At 45.9% G+C, this 20,869-nt stretch overlaps 1 protein-coding gene across 2 annotated transcripts in view; it reads right to left on the bottom strand.

The window, feature by feature from the left end:
• Positions 1 to 4,675: 4,675 nt before the first annotated feature.
• The window catches only part of ERBB4 (erb-b2 receptor tyrosine kinase 4), a 592,065-nt gene continuing 575,871 nt past the window's right edge, over positions 4,676 to 20,869 (bottom strand). For both annotated transcript variants that reach the window (XM_071434337.1, XM_071434338.1), the window contains exons 26-27: positions 14,368 to 14,659; positions 4,676 to 11,954 (exon numbers count right to left, since the gene is read on the bottom strand). In XM_071434337.1, coding sequence (XP_071290438.1) covers positions 11,518 to 11,954; positions 14,368 to 14,659 — 729 coding nt within the window. In that variant the 3' untranslated portion in view covers positions 4,676 to 11,517. The remainder of the gene's footprint in view (positions 11,955 to 14,367; positions 14,660 to 20,869) is intronic.

Raw genomic sequence — 20,869 nt, 5'->3', positions numbered from 1 at the left:
TTCTGTTTAACTCTGGCTGATATTATATGTGCTGGGGTCCTCAGAGGCTTTGTGGTCCCCACTTCCTTCCACAACTCCTGGCTCCTGGTTGGAATCCACCACAGGCCCACCAAACACTGGTTTTAGGAAAGCAGCAAATTCATTCAACAAAATATTTCTCAAACAATTTCTTTCCTGCTTCCCTGCTCTCTGTTCAGGTCACAGCATGGCAGTGCTGGGGTAAATGGCTTTGTTCATGGGCTGGTGCCCCTGCCTCTGGTTTTTTGTCACTTTAGTCAGGGCCTCCAGAAATGCCTCATTCACAAAGGCAGCCCTGACAGGGACAGGCTCCTGCTGGGTTTCTCCTCATGTGTAAATCACTTCTTACAGACAGCAGTGCAGGCAGGGTGGCTTCAGTGTTCAGTCATATTGGCTGTGTACCCCTAACTCAGGTTTGTTTCCCTTGCTTTGGCAGGATTCAGGGGTGCCACAGCTCCTTTGAATCAGAAAGCAATGATGTGGCACTCAGCACAACTGGAGAACCCAAATGTGCCATTTGCCATGTTAGAAGGTAACAGAATAAGGAAACAACTCCTCAGTGGAAAACTACTACCCTCCCTGGCAAAGGAGGAGCCAAGGGCAGGTGTTTCCATGCCCAGGTGCTGCCGTGTGTCCCTCAGAGGCAATGGGGTGCAGGAGCACTCACTGCTGACTGACCTGGCTTTGAGTAGCTGGATCCTAGCTGGATGTCACTGGAGCTGTGTCCTGTGGCTTTCCAGGCTGCCTTCCCTGTGCCAGGCTGCAGTGTGTGATGGTTCAGCTGCTGAGCAGGCAGGGGCAGTCCTGCAGTGCCCAGCTGGGCCAGCAGGCTCAGAGGCAGAGACACAGAGGGAGACACAGGTGCCAAAGCAGCAGGACATGAAAAAGTTCAGATGCTTCCCTCCTCCCCTCCCCTGGGCCCATCCCCTCCCTCATTTGGTCCTTGCTTTGCCAGGAACACATGCTGGTAAAGAGCTCTGAAAAATCATGGTGATTTCTGTTCTGTGGGAACAAAATATTTCCTTTCTTGTTCCTCCTTTGTGCAAGGCCCTTGCAGGGGGCACAGCAAGCAGTGCCCTGTGTGACAGGGACAAAGCAGGTTTCTGTGCTCATGGCTGAAAGGAAAAGATGACTTCTTCCCTTGTTGCCACAATCTTGTTGACTTGCCAGTGTGTTGCATGAAGCAGCTTATACAGATCTTCTTTGCATGACAGGAAAGGCTTTTCTTGGTGTGGAAAAAAGCAGAGAGTAGTGGGGAGGATTTAGCATAAGGAAAAGAATAATTTTGCAGTTGTGCTGGCTGTTTGTCAGCTGTTCCTTCTGGAGCAGTGAGCAGGCATGACAGGTTGGAGTATGGAGTGGTTGCCCCTTTGGAATTGCTGGCTGTGCCCTTGAGCAAAGGCTTTGGATAGACTTGAGTGGTCAGGGTTAAAAACCCAGCAATGCCTTGTTCTGGTGGGGAAGATGGGCTGGAATGGACAGCTGCAGACAGCATGGAAAGAGTTTTCTATGTAGAATAATTCATTTTTTTTTTCTAAATAGTCACCTGTAGAGACTCATGGCAGCTCCCTGAGAGTGGCTGTGGCCATGCTGAGGATTCACCCACCTGTTCCCAGCAGTATCATCTCTTGGAGGATGTGAAGGCTCCCTGTGGTCTCAAGGGCAAATTATTGTCACAGGTATCCATGAGTGCCCAGACAATTTGCCTTTATGTGTCATAACCACCATCTCCCATGTCGGTTTTCTCTGTGGCTGCTGAGACAGTCTGGGTGCTATGTGGTGGCCACAGACTGGGACATCTCCTTGGTAGCTGCTCTGGAGGCTGGGGAGGTCTTGGACTCAAACAGCAAAACCCCAGGTGAGTGAGGAGCAAAGGTCTGAGCTGGTTTTGATGGTTTTGCCTACTTTCTGGCCAACTTTTAAAATAATTTTTGCCCCAGGAAGGAACAAGCTTTGACTGCAGAAGAGCAGTTTAGCTATTTGGGACAGGCTGGAGGGAGCAAGGAATGCGCTGGTGCTGTACCAAAACTCCAAAGCACCTCTAGGAACCTTCTTGGGAGGAATCTGTGTACAAAGCTAAAGAAAAAACCCAAATGAAAGCTCCCCCAAAAAGCACCACTGCCCTTACACCACCCTCCATCAAATTTTCAAAAGGACCAAGCAAATGTTTCGGTTGACTGGAACCAAAATTCTCCCAGTTGTTCAGCTGGCAGACATTCAGTGATGTGGTCTTGAAATGCCTCAGGAGGACCCATTTCAGGCTCAGCCAGGAGAGGATTTGCCAAAACAAAGGGATCAGGGAAGAAATCCAGCATTTCAGGTAAGCTCCCCACTCACTGCCCTTGCAGCACTGCTCTTGGCTGTCTCTCAGAGCCCTGTGTTCCTGCCCAGCCATGGGCAATGCCTGGTACAGCCTGTCCCACCACCAGCATGGGCTCCCTGCCAGCCTGGCACAGAAATTAGGCTGAGCAGTGTGTTATAGGCAGCTTAAAGGAGCCAAAGGGCAGCTTGGTTTTCTCCCTCCTGACTTTTCCTGGCTTCTGTCAGCAGCTTCCAAATTGTTTGCTGGCTCAGTTGTTGAGAGTTGCTGTAGGAAAGGCTCCTGAACCTTGCAATAGCCTCAGCCTCATCAGTGCAGCTGAGCTGATTTTTACCTGCTGATGGTTTTTTCCTTTCCTGTTTTACTTCACGTCAGTGCCTTGGAGAGCTTCTTTGAAATGAGAGGCTCATTTGGCCTCTTCAGCAGCTTTACAGTCCTTGTGTGGTTTGCAAACTGAGTGCAAGCTTTAAAGAGATTTGTCTGAAATCTTGGGCTGTTACTGAAATTGCTTAAGCAGCCTCTCCTGCTGGGAAGGTCCCAGGCTTTAACAGAGGTGTTACAGTGCTACCAATGGCTGCTTGTTTTGCATTTGGAGGGAGCAAAACCAATTTCTCCAGTGCTCAGGGCACAGGCTTGTTGCTGTGGACAAAATGTGCCAGCTGGCCAGTATTGCCTCTGCAAACCTCAGTAAGCTGAACACTGAGCAGCCATGGGCCAAACTGATGTATCAAGGTTCAAGAAAACAACTTCATCTCTACTAACACAGCATGAAACTGCTTGCAAAAGCTGGACTGTGCTTTCCATGCCACTTTAAACACCTGAACCCCATGGCCTTTGCCAAGCTACTCTGACTGAGTAGCAGAGGGCTTTAAATTAATGTATTTCACTACAAAATAGGTGATTGATTTACTCTTTCCTTCATATTATGGCCAGTTAAGTAAAACCCACTTGGGGAAAAGGGGGTGTGTGTTAAAACTTGTATTTCTCATTTCTGAAGCATTTCTGGAGTTCTGTCATGCCCTATTTTATTGTGAAGATCTCAGTGATGCCAAATATTTGCACCAGGCATTTTCCAGCATGTGGGGCTCCACCAGTGTGTGTGTGTGTGTGTGTGTCCCTGGGTGTGCTCCAGCCTTGTGGTGTGTGGCTGGACATGGACTTGCAGTAGGGCTCTTTCACTTCCCCTTCCCCTCCTATGGCAAACAGACTTTATATTCCTGACAGCTCTGAAGTGGGAATGCTTAATTCCATCACCCTAACCAGTTCTGAGTGAGTGGTGGTGTTACAGCTTGTGCTCCTGCTCCCTGGAGGCAGCAGGGAATGCTCCAGGATTCCAGCTCTGAGAATTGTGTGAGGAATGCTCCAGGATTCCAGCCCTGAGAATTGTGTGGGGAATGCTCCAGGATTCCAGCCCTGAGAATTGTGTAGGGAATGCTCCAGGATTTCAGCCCTGAAAATTGTGTGTGTGTCTGCAATGACCTTTCCAGGCTGCTGGGGAGAAAATGTTGAGGCCATTTGTGAAACAAAGAGTGGCAATCCAGGGAGACTGGAGTGTTTTAAAATGTGCCTCAAAGAGCCACATGACCTTCATGGGTTTCTAGGTAAATTTAAAATGCTTTCCAGAGGCCTGGCAATGGGGGCAATGCTCAGCAGCCAGCAAGGCACACTGGGGGCACTGGGAGCAGCTGTGTGCCAGACCCCATGGGAATTAACCTGTGGCACTGGCAGGGATTCAGTTGAATCACTGGCCTCAGTTCAATCTCAGAGGTCTGTGTGTGAATTGTGGGTTTGAAATGAGCCACAGAGTGGGCATGGCAGCTCCTGGGGAGGGAATCTTTTAATTCACTCTCAGAGCATGGCAAGCATCTCCAAGGTGTTTTCCAACTCGATTTAAAGGTGCAGCTTGCCCTGGCCAAGCTGTGGTGCTGAGTGTGAGATGAAGGCATGTAGGTGTGGGGTGCACACCCAGAGGGTGCCTGTTGGGATAACGGGTATGGGGTGCTTGGGGTTACATTTTATGTATGCACTGAATTCTGTGTCTAAATACACACAGGCATAATTCCCCACACCACCCTCTACTCCCTCCAGCAAAGAAGATGGGCAGATGAATCAGTGAGTGAGTTGGGGCAGAGGACACAGGCACCAACACATTCATGGGCTGTGGTTTGTTTTAAAAGGAATGAAAAGCTCAGAACTGCACAACCCTGGGATTGCTGGGGTAGGGTGTGTGGCTGCCCCAGGTCAGGGCCATGCCAGGGCTTTCCATGGACATAGAGATTCTGTGGCACTGGCAGCACACAAGCCACCCTCTGAGAGATTTCACTGGTGCACAGAGACTTTGTTTCATATTTTATTGAATTTCATTTATATTAAATTAAAAATATATTTCTGACAGATTCATGTAACAAAAAGGCAGAACAGTTTTCAAATTGTTCAGCTGGGATGAGCGTGGGTTGATGCAAGGTGGGTCGCAGTCTACATTTGCCTTAACAAACAGATAAAGCTCTACCCCAAGGACCATGAGGAGAAACTCTGGGCTGCACACGGGAGTGGGGAATAGAACCACACAAAGAGAAGATCCACAGGTTTCTTCCCAGCTTCCAAACAAGACAAAAGGGAAGGGAAAGGAAAAAAAAAAAAAAAAAAAAAGAAAAAACCCGAGAAACCATGAAAAGAAGGGAAATTATGCTAAAATATGTACCTAATATTAACCCAGGTCAGTAAGTATTTTAACAGTGTATAATTCCCAACAGCTAAAATATGAGAAAGGAAAGGTTAAAGGAACATTACGCCACACACGATTGGCATACCCTACTGTGTAAGCAAGTGCAGAAAGTCTGAACACACCACAACAGTGCTAAAACACAGAATCACACAGAATGCTGAAAATGGTACCTCTAACCAAAACCAGAGGGTGGGGAGGGAAAGAAAGGAAAGGGGAGGAGCGGCTTAAATCACAAGCAAATTACCTATATACAAATCAACCCTAAGGACAATTATGTTCCAAACAATGGTGTCCACAAGGAAAATAAAAGCAACATTATCCTTATTTACAAATGCAACTAGCTGTGTCTTTAACAAGCTATAAAAATACTATTCACATTTTCAAAGTAACATACAGTAGGTATTGAATTTCTTTTTATTTTTGTTTCAGAAAGGCAGCTAACTCTGAATGCATCACTTTGCAAGAAATGAGTGTCTTCCCCAACTTGCTGACACTTCTCTCCTTCTGAAGGTACTTCATAAGGCAGAAGTATTGTTGTTTGATGTTGTGGCTCTTTCAGAACGTGGAGGACTGACAGGAACCCAGACCACCCCACCTGTGTGTGCTGCTGGTTCCTCTGGGCTGGGCCATGCTGGCACCAGGAGCCCAGTGCTACCCCAGTGTCCCCTGCCAGGTGGGAGCCTTTGATTCCAAGGGGACACTAATGTCATACCCCGGGCCTGAATTGGAGCTTCATCTGAAAAGTCAGTGGTTCAAGACCACCGGGTCAGGAAATGAAATTTGGCTATCTCTGTTCTTAGAAAGAGACTTCTTTTCCCCTCAGTTTCCCTTCCCTGATACCTATTTAGCAATTCCAGCTTACAATATTGGGGAAGTAGCAAAAACTGAGCAAAAGAAGGGATTAAAACCATTGTGAATAATGTATCAAATGGGTACCGATTTCCATCTTTAAAATCCTTTAAAAAATTCCCAGTTTTCTCCTTCACCTGCATTTCCCTCTTGCATTACCCCACCATAAGTACCCCCACAAGCAGCCAGTACCTACCTCCCATCCCAAATCCAGAGGAACAGTGATTTCATGCATTCAAAGTTAGCTACCCCCTACACAGCTGCTCAGTTAATAATCGACCCATTTAACAGCAGGACCAGTTTATGCTACATATGTCAGAGTACCTTACCTCGAAAGAACAGCTTACATATCTACACTTAGAAAATACCAGTCACAGTTCCCTACTGTGGTTATCCCAAAAGGGTTTAGTCTTCAGACTGCTATGGACAATGCAGTGTTTCCCCCCTAGGAGAGCTCAAAGGTTGGGCTGGGGACCAAAGTGCTGGCAAATGGCACTCGGTGACAGCCCATGGGTCCTGTACCTGTGGCCCTGGTCACACCTGAGCCAGCAGCCTGAGGGTGCTGGCCAAGATGCACCTCCACAGCAGGTGAAGGGCTCATCCACAACACTGCTGGAGGGTGATTTCATGGCTTTTTTATTGGTGAGGGGAGAAGAACTGGGACAGAACTACTCACACTGCCTAACACCTTACAAAACTCCCCTTGAAACCCCTCTCTGCCAAGGTCCACAAAGCTCACTTCTCAAATGAAATTTAAAAAAGGGGGGAAAAACTACCCAGCTTTGACTCCTCTAGTTCCCTATTGGGATGATCCCCCTCACACCTTTTCCTGTATTGCTGCCACAGTCCCCAGCTGGAGGACACCCTGGGCAGAAGGTGTCCCTCTGGCTCTGGTTAGGAGATGAGACTGGCTACAGCTCAAGCCCACCGAGTCCCACCACCAACAGTCAGACCTGAACAACCACAAAGTTCCCTAAAAAGTGCTCTGCATTGTCCAAAACTACAGGCAGATCCCAGCCATCACTGCAGCACCACCACCAACCTCAACTTCACCTGCCTGTGATTTCCTCAAGAGCAAGGAGCCTGCCATTGGAACAAACCACTATTCCACACAAAATTATGCTAAAATAATATTAGAACTAACATGGAAACATGATTTTTGGACATTTTAGAAAGAGTGGATCCACAGGGTCAGGGCGAGCTGTTCTTCCAGAGCTGCCACTTTCCTTCCTTCTGGGCTGACATTGGTGGTGGCTGAGGGTGAGATCTTTAGTGGGAACAGGTGGCAGATCATTGCAGATGAGCCTTGCAGTCAAGAAGCACATTTCCTACCAAGTAAGTGGTACATCCAGGGGTAATAGAGCATTTCTTTGTACACAGAAAAGGATTTCAGGGTACCTCAAACAGACCTACATGGTGGCTCCTACTGCAGATTTATTTCCATCTCTTGCTACCTGAGAAAGACAACCTGTTTGAAATATAGTTGTAAATACTCTGCTACATCTGAGCCAATGGCCATGTAAAAAAATCCCTCCTGGTTGTTTTGCAGAAAAAGAAAAATCTGAAAAAATCTGAAGAAGTAAATGTAAAAGGAGTTGGTTTCAGCCAATTATGTTACAGTGAGTCAATTGGCCCCAGCATCTGCTCGCAATAACCCTCAGGTAGGTAATAACAGCTAGGACAAGTTACACTGAAAGAGATCAGGAGAAAATAATAAATGTTGTTCTCTTTCCTTTAGCAGGTTGCTTTGTGCCTTGGATAATGGCTGATCCACACTCAGGTAAAAACGTGCCCTTGAAAAGTTGCTCACTGCTCTCCTGTGACACAGGCCATGACAGGAGGAACCAGAACATTTTAAACAGGAGACTGCATTCTAAAACCCACAAAACATAACCAGGTACTTCTGTAGCACTAGAGAGTGAATCACAGCCCAAGTACTTCTGTTGACATCCTCACCTGCTGCTTTGTGCTGACAAAACACAGTTTGTGTGTGGATTTATGTGCTTTTCCCCCAAACCTGTCATTGTGCATTAAAGACCATGGCCCTCATCTTTCATCCCCTATGAATCCCAGCTGAATGCTTGCCATGGTTTTGCCATGTGCACTTGCCCAAGTTCTTTCCCCAAGCCAGCAGCAATACCCAGTAAGGCAAAGATGTGAGTTAGGGGCAGCCAGGAGTGTCTGCTGGAATCAAAGCAGCCAAAAAGTTCTGCTCTCAGTTTCCCTTTCTTTTTTTCTTTAGCCATCATTAAACCATCTGTTGCAAACCTGCCAGCTAAGCTCAGAACTTCTCTTGCAGAGGAAAGGGGCAGGGTTCAGATATCTGCTGCTCTCTAAGGACATAGGGTTGGTTCACCAGCAGCCTCAGCACCATACAGGCCCATCTGTTGGGCAAAGGGTGACTGGCACAGCATGGAAGTCAAGGGCCAGTTTTGGCCACTGCAACTCAAACCAGAAGCTCAGAAAATAATTTTAAAAAATAATTGAGAAGCTGCAGTGTGTGGAGCTCTCCCCTCCACCTGAATCACTGTGTTCATTTAAGCCTCTGCCATCCCAGACCCCACTAGCATGGCACTGCATGGCTCATCCTGGCTGCCAGGCAGAGCCCAAGCTCCTCTTCCAGCTTTCCTGCTGCCCCACCTGCAGGAACCTCTGCATTTCCATGCTACTTAATATATTATAGCACACCCACAGTCAACAAATAAAATTAATAAATAATTCAAGCCTTCTAAGAAATAAAACGTTAAATTGTTAAACCCCACCAGTATTTACATTTGGATTACTCCATGGGCTTGTTTCTAACATGAGCACTACTTCATTACCAGAGGAACAAACAGGCCTCACCTTGTGTGAGCAGCTCCATCCCTGTGCCTGGCTCTGGAGGTGTGCCTGCCTCTGCCCCAGCAGCCTCTGAGTTCAGCTCTCAATTCAAACATGTGAGCTGAGCCAGCTTTTTATATTTTTTTCTCCATCAGGAGTTACTCTGTTACAAGACCTGTTCCGGGACAAATCAACCTTTCTCCACCTACCTATGGTCCTGCTGAAACAGGACACCCACCTTGCTGTGCTGCTCTCTGTCCCAGGCAGCTTGGCAGCATTGTCCCAGCCTGGCAGAGACACCCTGTGAGCACTGCTGTGGGCAAACCTTCCCTGGAGCAGCCACCCAGGGCCTTGTGCCACCCCCTGTGCCCCAGCCCCTGCCCAGTGTGTGCCCTTGTCCCCTAAGGTGGTGAGGAGCTACCAGAGGCACCAGAAGAGGTCCCTCAGTGCAGATTGTGTCCATCTATGCCATGGCAGTGGTCATATCACCCCAAACCACCTTGTTACCACTTGACCCAAGATCTCCTTTACCAGCTCAAAGATCTGTACCTGTTGTTGCTGCTTTCAGAACCTTCAGCTTTGTACTTGATGCACACCTGGGCACACCTGGTGCACCAACAGCTGAACCAGCCTTGTGATCACAGTTTGTTTACCATCTACAAGGGAAACAACCAAGCCAGGTTTAACATCTCTTCACACCTTTGTCAAGCTGACCCACTAAGCTTCAGGTAGCTATTGCTTGGTTCTTACTCCCTTCCTCTGCTTCCCTAAGATTAAAGGTGGCAAGGTGTTGAAATGGCAGGAATTTAGAGGAGGGTGATGCCATTTCCAGACCCCTGGTTCTTGCTGGTTTTGTTGCCAGGTCAGGTCACCCTAAAGATCTCAGCCCTAACAGAGATGAAGTGCATAAACTGAAATATTGTTGCATCACCCAAGATTTCCATCCACCAGGTATTGTTTCTTCCCTTTAAAAGCCTTGATGGATAGAGACAGGCAGATCTCCAAAGCTTCCTTAAGATGTTTGGTGGGAATTAGGCTCACAAATGCTCTCACACACATAGTGTTGGTGTGCCAGGAGCAAGCCTTGGTGTCTCCTTTCCCAGTTCCATCTGCCCCAGATCACTAAAAACGTCCAGAACTCTGGTTTGAAAGACATTTCCAAAGAGGAGCAGGTCAGGGGGTGTCTACCTAAAAACTGAGGTTGATAAAAGCAGAACTAAGCGCAAGGAGACTGACTCATACTTATTTACATTTTTGACAGAAAGCTCTGCAAATCATGCACATTACGACTTCTCAAACCTCATATGCACTGTCTTCTGTGCCAGAGTAATCCTCCTTTTAGAAAAATGGTATTCTGTACTGTGCTGCAAGGCAGAGCAGGACATTTGCCTCCCCTGATCCTTCCCAGGGCTTGCTCTGCTGTCCTTCATAGAGCAGCAGCAAGAGCTGGCTGCTCTCTCACTGTATTCTCTGAAGCAGTCACTGCATCGGCCTCTCAGGAATGGCAGACATTGTTCCAAAGACTTGATTTGCTTCATTTTGGCATTTCCACAGTCATCCTTTACAAATAATTTATATTTCTTTTTTAATTTAAAATTATTATTTTGTATTTTGCTGGTCACTTCCATATTGCTTCATTCAAAATCCAGAAAACAGTTCAAATAAAATCAGAGGTTAAGTGCAAACTAACTTTCCAGTGAACCGCTATGTGCGTTTTCTCCAGTCCAGTGTCTGTCTTCCAGTTTAAAGGACCCTTCCCACCCCACCCCACAGAAAATCAAACTCTTCAGTTCTCTGTCTTGTCCTCAGTGTTGCCTGACAGCATCCCCAGCTCCCTTCATGACCATGAAGAAGAAAAAGAGGGAAGAATTAGTGACAATCTTTTGAAGTGTTTATAGTCAGCAGGTATAAAACAGGAAAGCAAAACTTTTGGCATACAAATCTTCATTTCTTGGCCTGGTTTTTAGCTTCAAATGAACATATTGGAGGTGTGGTTTTGTTACTCTCTTCTGAAAGGTATTTTGTGTTTAGAGTGATTGTTGTGTTGGCACACATACAAAAATGGTCATGTCAGGGACCAGTTCTGAGCAGGAGTCTCTGTGGCTGGGAATTGGCACAAAATCACGGTGTGGCTCAGAAGAGGGGCTTAGCTGTATGTGGGAGTCACATCATCATTTCTTGGAAAGCCACAATGAAGATCTGAATGTTTTTGAAAAGCTATGTTAGCCATTTTCAGTTGCTGGGATAGAAAGTGTTAGAGAAAGAAATTGGATTCTCAATCTCAATTACTACACTATCACACAGGATATAAAAATTGTCCATTTTTCACCCTGATGGAAATTGCATGGAGATTTCCAGGAATGCTGTACAGACTCTCATCAGTTCCTGCTGAAAGAATCAGCCTTTCTGTGGCTTTCCCTACAGTTGAATCACTGAGAACAAGCTCGACAGCAGCACTGCCACTGGCCTTTGCTGGTACCACCTGGCTTCTCTGGGCATCCAACCCCTGCATCCGCCGAAAGTGGGAAAGGCCAGGTTGTACACTCCTTCTTTCAGTCACTTTCCTTCCTTCCTTCCAGGCTCCCAACCCAATCTGCAACCAACTCCAAGACATCCTTTCACTTAGAAATATCAAAAATGAGTGAACTGGCAAGAAGAGGAAGCTCATGGGAGAAAGAGAGGGAGGCAGGGAGGGAGGGAGGAGGGGCAGGGGCAGGGAGAAAGGGGGAGTGAGAGTGAGGCAGCTAGAAGGGGTTGCCTTTCCACTTGAGTGAGAGCACAGCCACTACACCACGGTGTTCCGGTGTCTGTAGGGTGGCGGGGGCAGCACAGTGCCAGGCTTCAGGGAGAACTCAGAGAGGTATTCAGGATTCTCTGCCACTATGGGCCGGATCCGTCCGTTCTGTTTGTAAAAGTATTTTGTGCTGTACTCTTGCAGGTAGTCCGGGTGCTGGAGGGTGCTCCGTGGGGGCAGGCTGTGGTTCCAGTAGTCTGGGTTGTCAAAGGCCTTCTTGGCTTTCTCTGGCAAATTGTTCTTCAGGTACTCGGCGTTTTCCAAGGTGTTGGCGAAGGTGTTGAGGTACAAGGGCTCGTTCACGTACTCGTCCTCTGCTTTGGGCTGCCCGTTGGGAGCACTGTGGTACTCCGGGTTGTCCACAGCTTGGAGATCTCCGTTCTTCCGGCGGGAAACAAATGGGTTCTCTTCCACTGGGTTCAGGTAATCTGAGGAAAGATTAAAAATAAGTCAGCCTAGAGTGGTAGTAATCTGTCAGCGATGGAGAGAGACGGGGAGACTGACTCGGTGATCAGGATCCGACTTTATTGTGGGATACGAGCACTTAAATGCTATTTTAGGGAGACTAGTAATGTGTACTACAATGATTAGGTTAAAAATCACATACATAAACTTACGCATATAACAACATCTCTTGCTTGCAGAGTTTAATGGGGTTCTCTTTTTCTGGTAAACCTGTTTGATTTCTTGCAATCTAGGTCTAATTTTCAAAGTTCTGTTTGCTTTTGCTAAGGCATCTTGTTATCAAATCTCTTATGTTAACCAGGTCCAAAGTCTGTCTTGTGTCCCCCAACATTCCAACAGTAATCCATCCGTGTACCAGCACTTGGACTAGAGCACCCTCCTCCACCTCAGCCATTCCAAGAACTCCAGATGGGATCAGGAGCCAACTACATTGAACACACACTTGTGAAAAATGAAGTTTTCCACACAATGTGGGTTAAAACAGACACCTTGGAAGACTGACAGCAGCTCTGCCACTGGCCTTTGCTGGTACCACCTGGCTTCTCTGGGCATCCAAACCCCACGTCTGCCAAAAGCGGGAAAGGCCAGGTTGTACACTCCTTCTTTCAGTCTCTTTCCTTCCTTCCTTCCTGGCTCCCAACCCAATCTGCAACCAACTCCAAGACATCCTTTCACTTAGAAATATCAAAACTTATTTCAATATTGTGATATTTTTATCAAATACACTGGCCAACTAAGCTACAGCTCTTGCTGAGCCACAGCCCATGTGCTCCCTTGGACTTCCTCTCAGTGTATGATCTACAGACCCAAACACACTGAGCAACATCAGCCTCTGCAACCTTGGACCTATTAGCAAACCCTCTGCTCTGCAGTCCTTCCATCCAGAAAACTCTATAGGAATCTTAGTTAGGCTCTCTGCACAAAGCCTATCCCCAAGGGCTAACTTTTAAGACAGCTTCATTTCTAACAGAACAATTTGCCTGATTAAAAACCTTCCATCCCTGAAGGACAAAGGGCCTTGAAGCATTATGAAAAAGAGGTTGTACAAATGAGCCCTGGAAAGGGAACAAGAGAGCCTTAGATCAGCTGCAAAATGGGACTTGGAGCAGGCTACAGTTGCCTCAAATCACTTGCTGTGGATTAACACCCCAATTCCAGCAGCATGGTGCTGCTCAAGGGCTCTGCACACACCTCCACAGAGAGTCCTGGTGCAAGGGGTCACCTGGATTCATCTAGAATGGGGCCAAAACTAATAAAGGCAAAACTTCAAGACCCAGTGAATAGTTTTGAGCCCACAGCTGTCACTGAATATGAGCTGAATAGTCGGGACATGTATTTTTTTTAGTGATGAGAGCCAAGCAGTGCTTTGGTTTGAACCCTGCAGCTGGCATGGAACACACAGTGTGTGGCCACCCACGACAACCCTGTGTCTGTGCCCAGGGGGTCAGGAAGGAGCTGCTGCTCCCACATCCCTGAGGGCTCAGGTGGCTCCTGCAGAACTCTGCAGGAGGATCCCCAGGGTGCACTGTATGGGTACATAAAAGTGGGCTCACTCTGAAAGTAAATCACTGCAAGAGAGACTCCCACAACTGCTACTGCCATGGGTCAAGCCCCAGGGCTCCTCCATTCCTCCATCACGGAACACAAAGGACAAATGGCGTCCAAATTCTTAGCAAACACAGTTGTGACATAATTTACATTTGCATTTATTAATTTCTTTAAAGCTAATGCAAAGCTTTGGAAGCAAATTAATAATGACACATCCCCTTACATCTAAATGACTGTTATCATTATTTAGAGAGGAAGAAATGAATGAGGGCAAACTGGGAAGTGCAGCACACTGAGCAGGCACAGATTTAGGCAATCTTCCCCTTGCAGTGATGCTCTCTTTAAAGCACATCTTGTTCTTTCAATCCTAGACTTCTCTTGGGTATAAAATGCCAGCTGTGTGTATCAGTTCTGTGATAGGTTCAACATGACATTTACCAAGCACAATGCCAAGAATAAGAAGATCAATAAACAAAGCAAAGTTGGGACTGTGGCTGGCTGAAGATATTTCCTTGGAAATAACTGAAGATTTGTGTTTGGCTAAGAAGGGGGCTTGGCTTTTTTTTCATTCCTCTTGTTATTTCTTAAAAAATAAAAAGTGAAAGAGGGACTTACCAGCTTTGACATACTGGCACATTTGAGTATTTCAAAGTAGAAAATTAAGGAGAGAAAACCAAATCCCCATGTAAAGGAATATTATCCTAGTCAGAATGGTTCAACCTGACAGGTAACTAAATAAAGCCATTTTTGATGAAAAGCTGTGATGTAAAAAGAGAAGAAATGCAGCCAGGCTAGACCAGGAGCCTCTCTGGAAAGGCAGCACTTTACCTGTTTTAGGTTTGTCTCTCATCGGTGTCATGTACCCATCCTCATCCAGCTCTCCCCGCACGACGCGCTCGGGAATGAAGACGGTGGGGTCAGCGCTGTACCTCTGGGTGCTGCTGTCCTCCTTTGCCAGGGTTGCCACCTGTTTCTGCATCGTGCCATTGCAGCAAGAGTCTTCAAAGATCTCTGCTGTGGCCCCTTGGGCAGCTGGGGCTTCAGGAATGATGCAGCCTGGAGCCCTGTATGGCATCGGCACCTCGGCAGTGTAGCCACCATCCCGGTACACAAACTGGTTCTGTTGGAACAAAGGACACACAGCATGGGAAACGAGGATCCCAAGGGGAGAAGCTTCAACAGCAAGTCATGGCTGAGCCTTCTGTGCCTGCCCTGCCCATCCTGAGCTTCCAGGCTTCCACAAAGCATCCATCTGCCCAGCAGTGCTCAAGAGATAGAAATGGGGCAGGAAAACTTATCTTCTACCAGGCACGTGGAGGCTGGACACACACAGCTGCAGGAGGTGAAGGTGGTGTTTCCTCTTCTCCTACTCTGGCAGCCTCCCATGATTTCTGATCAGAGCCCTTTAAACCTCATGTTTGGGAAATCTCCTCCTGACTTGGAGGAAACCACTCTCTGTTTATCCTGGGGTGATACTTTGAGTGTGTCCTGTGGTGGGAATCATGGGGTCACCCACACCATGTGTAATTCCATCAGGGAGTGCATTTCAGGCTGGTGGACTGTGTTTGTATTGGCACCTCAGCTCAATGGTTTAACTCAACCTACCATTTTGCTTGTCAGTACAGACATGCAAGAAACTTTCAACATCATGACCTACAGACAGGAAGGAAAGATGTACACATCCATCCAAGCCTTTCACCTAAATGCTGTTTCAGAAAAGTTTGTCAGAGTTATGGATGTGGCTCCCTAGAGTCTGCACATGAATCCACAGATCTTAACTATTTGATTCCTTATATCAATGCTTCATTACCTGGTTTTGAGTCATTTATGCAGGAAAAAGGAGTTTGAAAAAGAAAAGGAAAAAATAGTGAAGAAAGAAGGAAAGCCTGAAGAATAAAGGCTGAATGTGAAATACTTACTCCTGACATAGGGGTGTAGGCAGGAGGAGGGCTGTGTCCAATTTCACTCTAATAGGAAAGAAAAATGGATGATGGATACATAACCAGAGGCCACAGGAATGAAACAAGTCACATGAGCTGTATGAGCTAATTTGGAGAAACATGCACATCAGTCAGGCTTCCTAACTGGACCCAAAATTCAGATTCAGTCAGGGCAAATGCCTCACCCCCAACAACAAGCTGTGTGTCTTAGAAAAGCAAGTCTTTTGCCAATAGGCTTGACTTCTGTACACAGGGCTGTACCCCTCTGCCAGTAAAAGTTTAGAAGATTAGCAGCTTAAAAAAATACTGTTCCAGGATGGCATTGTATGTCTGTGAGCTCTGCTCCACCCTCAGCACAAAAGGCTAAAGCCACTGTCCTATCTTTAGCTCTTCTTGGCTGTGACTCTAATATTTAAATACATCCTCTGCAACTATAACACCACAGTAACAGGCCCTCTTAGCACAGCCCTGTCCCAAGATGGCAGCAGACAATGAACTGCCATTAATGTGTTTATTGCTATTTTTGCTGACAAGAGCCTTTCCAGTCAGTGGCCTGCCAACTAAAATCACTATAATTGTGTTTTTTTAATGCCTCCCCTATAGTGCTGTACTAAACATATTTGTCTTGCAACACCCCTTACCATAGAACCTTACACATGGCTCTCCACCACTGCTGTCTGCACTTTTTTTTACTTCTTTACTGTTTTTCCCCATGAGCTGATACCCTATGGCCACTGCTCCATTAGAACAGGAGGCAAAGAAAACAACTGTGGTGCCATTAAGTTGGTTTGAAAATTTAATATTTAAAATTTAATATAAATGTTTAAGTGTGCTTAAATTGACTGGTAATTGCAATGTGAGGTCATAATTTTGTAGGCTTCCAAGATTACCCTCAAACAACTCTTATTGGTCAGGACATGAATCATACTGTGAGAAGAAAATATGTTTGAATTTTACCAGGTAAAACATTTTGTTTTCTATGTGAAATGCAATTTACTTTGTTGAATTTTTGGTAGAGGGGGGTGGTGTGGTGTGGTGTTGGTTTTGCATTTTAAATACTATCTTGAAAAAATCAGCATGTGTTGCTTTACTGAAAAGCTCTAGAATTTTGGATTTCTGATTCTAAAAGTCTCACTGGAATTATCATCTCTGCCTTTTTGAGATAGACATTAGTGGCTGGTTGCTTGAGGACCTCACTACATAAGCCTACTTAAGAAGTCTCAGCTTGTATACAAAAAATAAAATCAATCCCAGCTCCCTTTTGATGCTGTAATGTGAGCTATCCCCATTAGCTGGGAAGTGCACACATCCACTGACAGGGGAACTCATCACACTCCAGAAGGAGCCTCACTCCTTTACATCACACTCCATGGGCAGCCCTCCCCAGAAATGCCCAAGATTTCATTCTGTACACCACATGATTGAATTTTAGGCAAAAATATGACAAGGTGGAGAAAGAATGAAATCCAAGAAAATGTCTCCTAAAGCCTTTTTCCAAGGCCCTCTGGTACAAAATACCAATGACACATCAGCTGTTATAACAGCCAATATTTGTGTAAAATGAGCCCTGATCCAAGAGAGGTAAATAACATTTCTGTGAATATTGGCTTGTGTTATTGCTTTCTATTCATTAATTTCATTTTCCAATTCCTTGCTTCTAAAATCTCCTGAAGGTAAATATCTCCTCCTTTATAGCAGGGACATAATATTTTCTGGCTGCCTCTTAAACTGCAATGAAATCAAAGCCTTGTTGGGTCCAGCCCCCTTGCTGCTGCAAGCTGGTTTTCCTGGGCAGCCACAGAAATGTTGACAAGGTTGCACAATCACTGCTGTTCCTTGCTCTTAAGCAGCCTGCTGAACTCACAGGACAAAGATTTCTCTCTGCTTCAGCAAGGCTTTGCCAGCATGAATGTACACACATGTTTGAGCCCACTCTGATCCTGCTCAGAGTGCATAAACCCAGCTGCCTCCTCCTCTCCTTCACAAAAAAGCACCAAAGCAGGAGTAAAACACTCCAGCCTTGCCACTGGGATGCTGTTCAGGGGTATCCTGTGCTCCAGGCCTCAGGCAACTCAATAATTACCTGCTTTGAGCAAAAACTGGCAACACTTTGTACCACTCATCAGTCCTGGGCTGCGTGCCCCCAGAAACAACTCACTCTCCTCCTTCCCCTAGAAACTCCTGCCCTAATTTCAAACTAAGGGAGTATCCAGGCTCCAGTCACCAAAGCAAGGCATCCTAAGGTAAGAGACCTTGCTGCAAGCACCAAAATCTCAGCAGTTCTCCAGGAAGGACAGCTGATTTGTGGGAGGGGATCTGAATAATATTTGGGATGGTCTGGTGGGGCTGCAGGCAGAGCACACAATGCAGAGTGTCCCCCCCAGCCCCCAAGCAAATTCCAAGGGAGCAGCCTGGTATTTTACAACAGATCCAAACTGAAATTCAAATAGGAAAGACCATTCCAAGAAAACAGCCACCTCTGCTTGGCTGCAGTCCTGCTTCCATAGAATTTGCAGATTTCTCTGCCCTGCTCCAGACAGCAAATATTTCTGAGATGAAAACCAAAGGGAAAAGCACACACCATGAGATCACTGTGCAATGTTCAATAGAAATGGAATGCTGTTTGTACAGTAATTGCTGGAAGGCTTTGCAGACCCCTGGGGGTTTCTGGTCCCAGCCCCTGCTCAGAGAAAGGCCACATAGAAATAGAAATATAAATAGAAAGGATTTGACACTGGTCTGTTAAGGTTCAAGCATATCCATCCCTACAGCTCACAGCACCTGATACAAGTCTGGCATTTCCTGGCCATAAAGTTGGGGACTGGGGAATCTTTATGGGAAATTATGACATCCCAGCCCCTTTTCCAGCAGTACCTTTTCTCAGAATATCTCACATGTTTAACTTAAATGTTGATCACAAGTATAGAAACAGTGTAAGCATCAGTTTGCTCCAGTCTCCAACAACTGCTGCTTTCACCATTGAGACACAAAACATCCAGCTTAGATCAGAGAAGGAAAAATAAATAGAAGAAGCAAAGATGAAGTCTTTTTCTACATCTGACTTTTTCCTGGTTGCTGTGAGCTAGAGGACAGATAGGATTTGCAGGCATCCTGGGCTGTAACTCAGCTCCCATAGGCTGAGGTATGCCAGCCCATGTCCTGGCAGAATGGGGGGTTTAAGACATCCCTGAATCTGTCCAAAGTCAGTTTGGGTGTTTCACTGACCCCTGGGTTCAGCTCAGTACTGACCAACTTCTCAGCTAAAGATAAATCATCACCACCTTCTCTTGCATCATTTTCTCTCATAACTGTCTGTTTTCATACTTGTTAACTCTTTTAGAGCAGTCCATATGGATTGGGACACCCAAACTGCCTTCTAGGATTAATTTAGTCTGGATTGTGAACAGTAAATGGCATACATCACAAACAAAATCTTGGCATGGGAAACAACATACCTGTACACAGCACAGAGTGTTTCCTGTGCTGTTGCTGGAAAATCCCAGATATAAACCATATATTTTCAGTCTAACACTTCACCAAGTAGAGAAATCAAAGATGACAAGCCCACCAATTAAAATAATCTCTTAAGAGATGCCAAATTTGGGCACAAAACTCAGTATCCAGCTACACTGACAGGAGAAGGTAGGGGAAATGCTTTTCTGTAGCCTCCTCTCTTTGTGCCTGATACCCAGACTGGAAATAAAAGCTGCATGGCACCAAAGGCTTGGAAACCCAGCTGTTCTCTGGAGCTCAGAAACCTGCATCCATCCTCCACCCTACCTTCAGAGGGGCTGGCAAATGGATTTCAGCTGGCACAATTTACACTTTGATCTAAGCATGACACAGGAATGGAGATGCAAGGTTTCCCTTTGCCTTTCAGTCTGTGTTAATGCGTCTGAGTGTCAAACAGAGAGCAGAGCAGGAACAGAGACAGCTGGCATTGCCTATCTCTTCCTTCCAATCTCCTTGACTCCCCCATCCTTCCTGTCACCCATGAGTAGCTTTCTGTCACTCTCTTCTTTAATACACTCTCCAAGACACTTTACAGTAATGGCACCTTTTAGCAGTGAGCCAATTCTCCACGATTTGAGAGGGATGAGGTGCCATTTCCCACCTGTTCCAACAATTCCCTGTGGGACAGAGGGGTCAGCACTGCTCTTGCTCTGTCCAAAGCACAGGACCAGCAGCATCTTCTTTTCTGTACAAACCTCAAGCTTCAAATCCCAAAACAGGGGAAGGATGGAGAATAAGACCAAAACCACAACACACCCGTGATTTTTTGATTGTGACATGGAAGACAAAAAATAAAAAAAATATTAAAAAAAAAAAAGAGAAAGGCACAAAAGAAAGTTGATGAGCGATGCTGGGAGCAGCAGCAGCCCCCTCCTAGTGCATGCTGCACTGCCATCTTGCCCAGCCTTTTTTATACAGTAATCAAAGGATATTCTGAGCCTCTCAAAATGCCATCAACCCTCATTGAGAATGAAATAGAGCACATCTCCATCGAAGCCTTTACAGCAGTAATCATTGCCACATGCTGGCCTGAACAGGGAGCTTTTACAGACAAAGATGAGTTTTAAAAATAAAATAAAAAAGCCTTCCTAAAATCTGAATAGAAACTTGATGATAATCTCCCAATTTTATTATGCAAAGGGGAAAAGAAACCCATAATTGTGCACTCTTGGTCTCTTAAAGCAAAGAATAGGCTTCTTGATGAAATGCTGAGTTGATTTAGAGCAGGGCTGAGGTTCTGGTGGCAATAATAGTCTAAAAGAACTAACCATCCAGCTGATTTGGATAAAATAATCATTTCTCAACATTCTAAATCTACACTTCATCTGTGCCTCCTCCCACTTCTCCCAACTGCATCTTTTGGAGAGTCTTTTTATAGCTTTGAAAATTATTTTTCCCTCCCCTCCCGCAGCATTCAACAAGAAAGGCAGACTCTTTACTCTGGCTAACAAAGGGGGCTTTTTAGGCTGTGCTGGCATTTAGCTCCATTGCATCTATGTTTAGAAAGTACAGTATTTAGTATTTATTTTACAGGATGCTCTCCAGTCCTCCTGCCACCTGGGAGTCCTCCCAAAGCATTATCCCAGGAGTCCCACTGCCCTGGGACACTGAGCCCTCTCCACCTTGGGGACCAGACTGCTGTTTAAGTTGTCAAGCTGCAGCTCTGCTTGGTGCACTTGCAAATCATGCCCCCTGGTATTTTTCAGGTGCTTTTACTATTTTAAGAAAACCACAAATAGTGTTCCTCACAAATGGATATTTTCCATTAACAATTTCTGCTTCACATTTTGTCACAAAAGAAAAAATTTTCTCCCGGCTCTCATAATTATTTCCTGACTCTCAGTCCACTTTTCCATCTACTGAATTATGTAGAGTTG

This window comes from Agelaius tricolor, unplaced genomic scaffold, assembly GCF_023055355.1.
Source record: "Agelaius tricolor isolate 1412-34295 unplaced genomic scaffold, bAgeTri1.0.p SCAF_10, whole genome shotgun sequence".
Classification (NCBI taxonomy): Eukaryota; Metazoa; Chordata; class Aves; order Passeriformes; family Icteridae; genus Agelaius; species Agelaius tricolor.
Note: the sequence above shows the minus strand (reverse complement) of the source record. Positions and strands in the feature narration are given on the sequence as shown.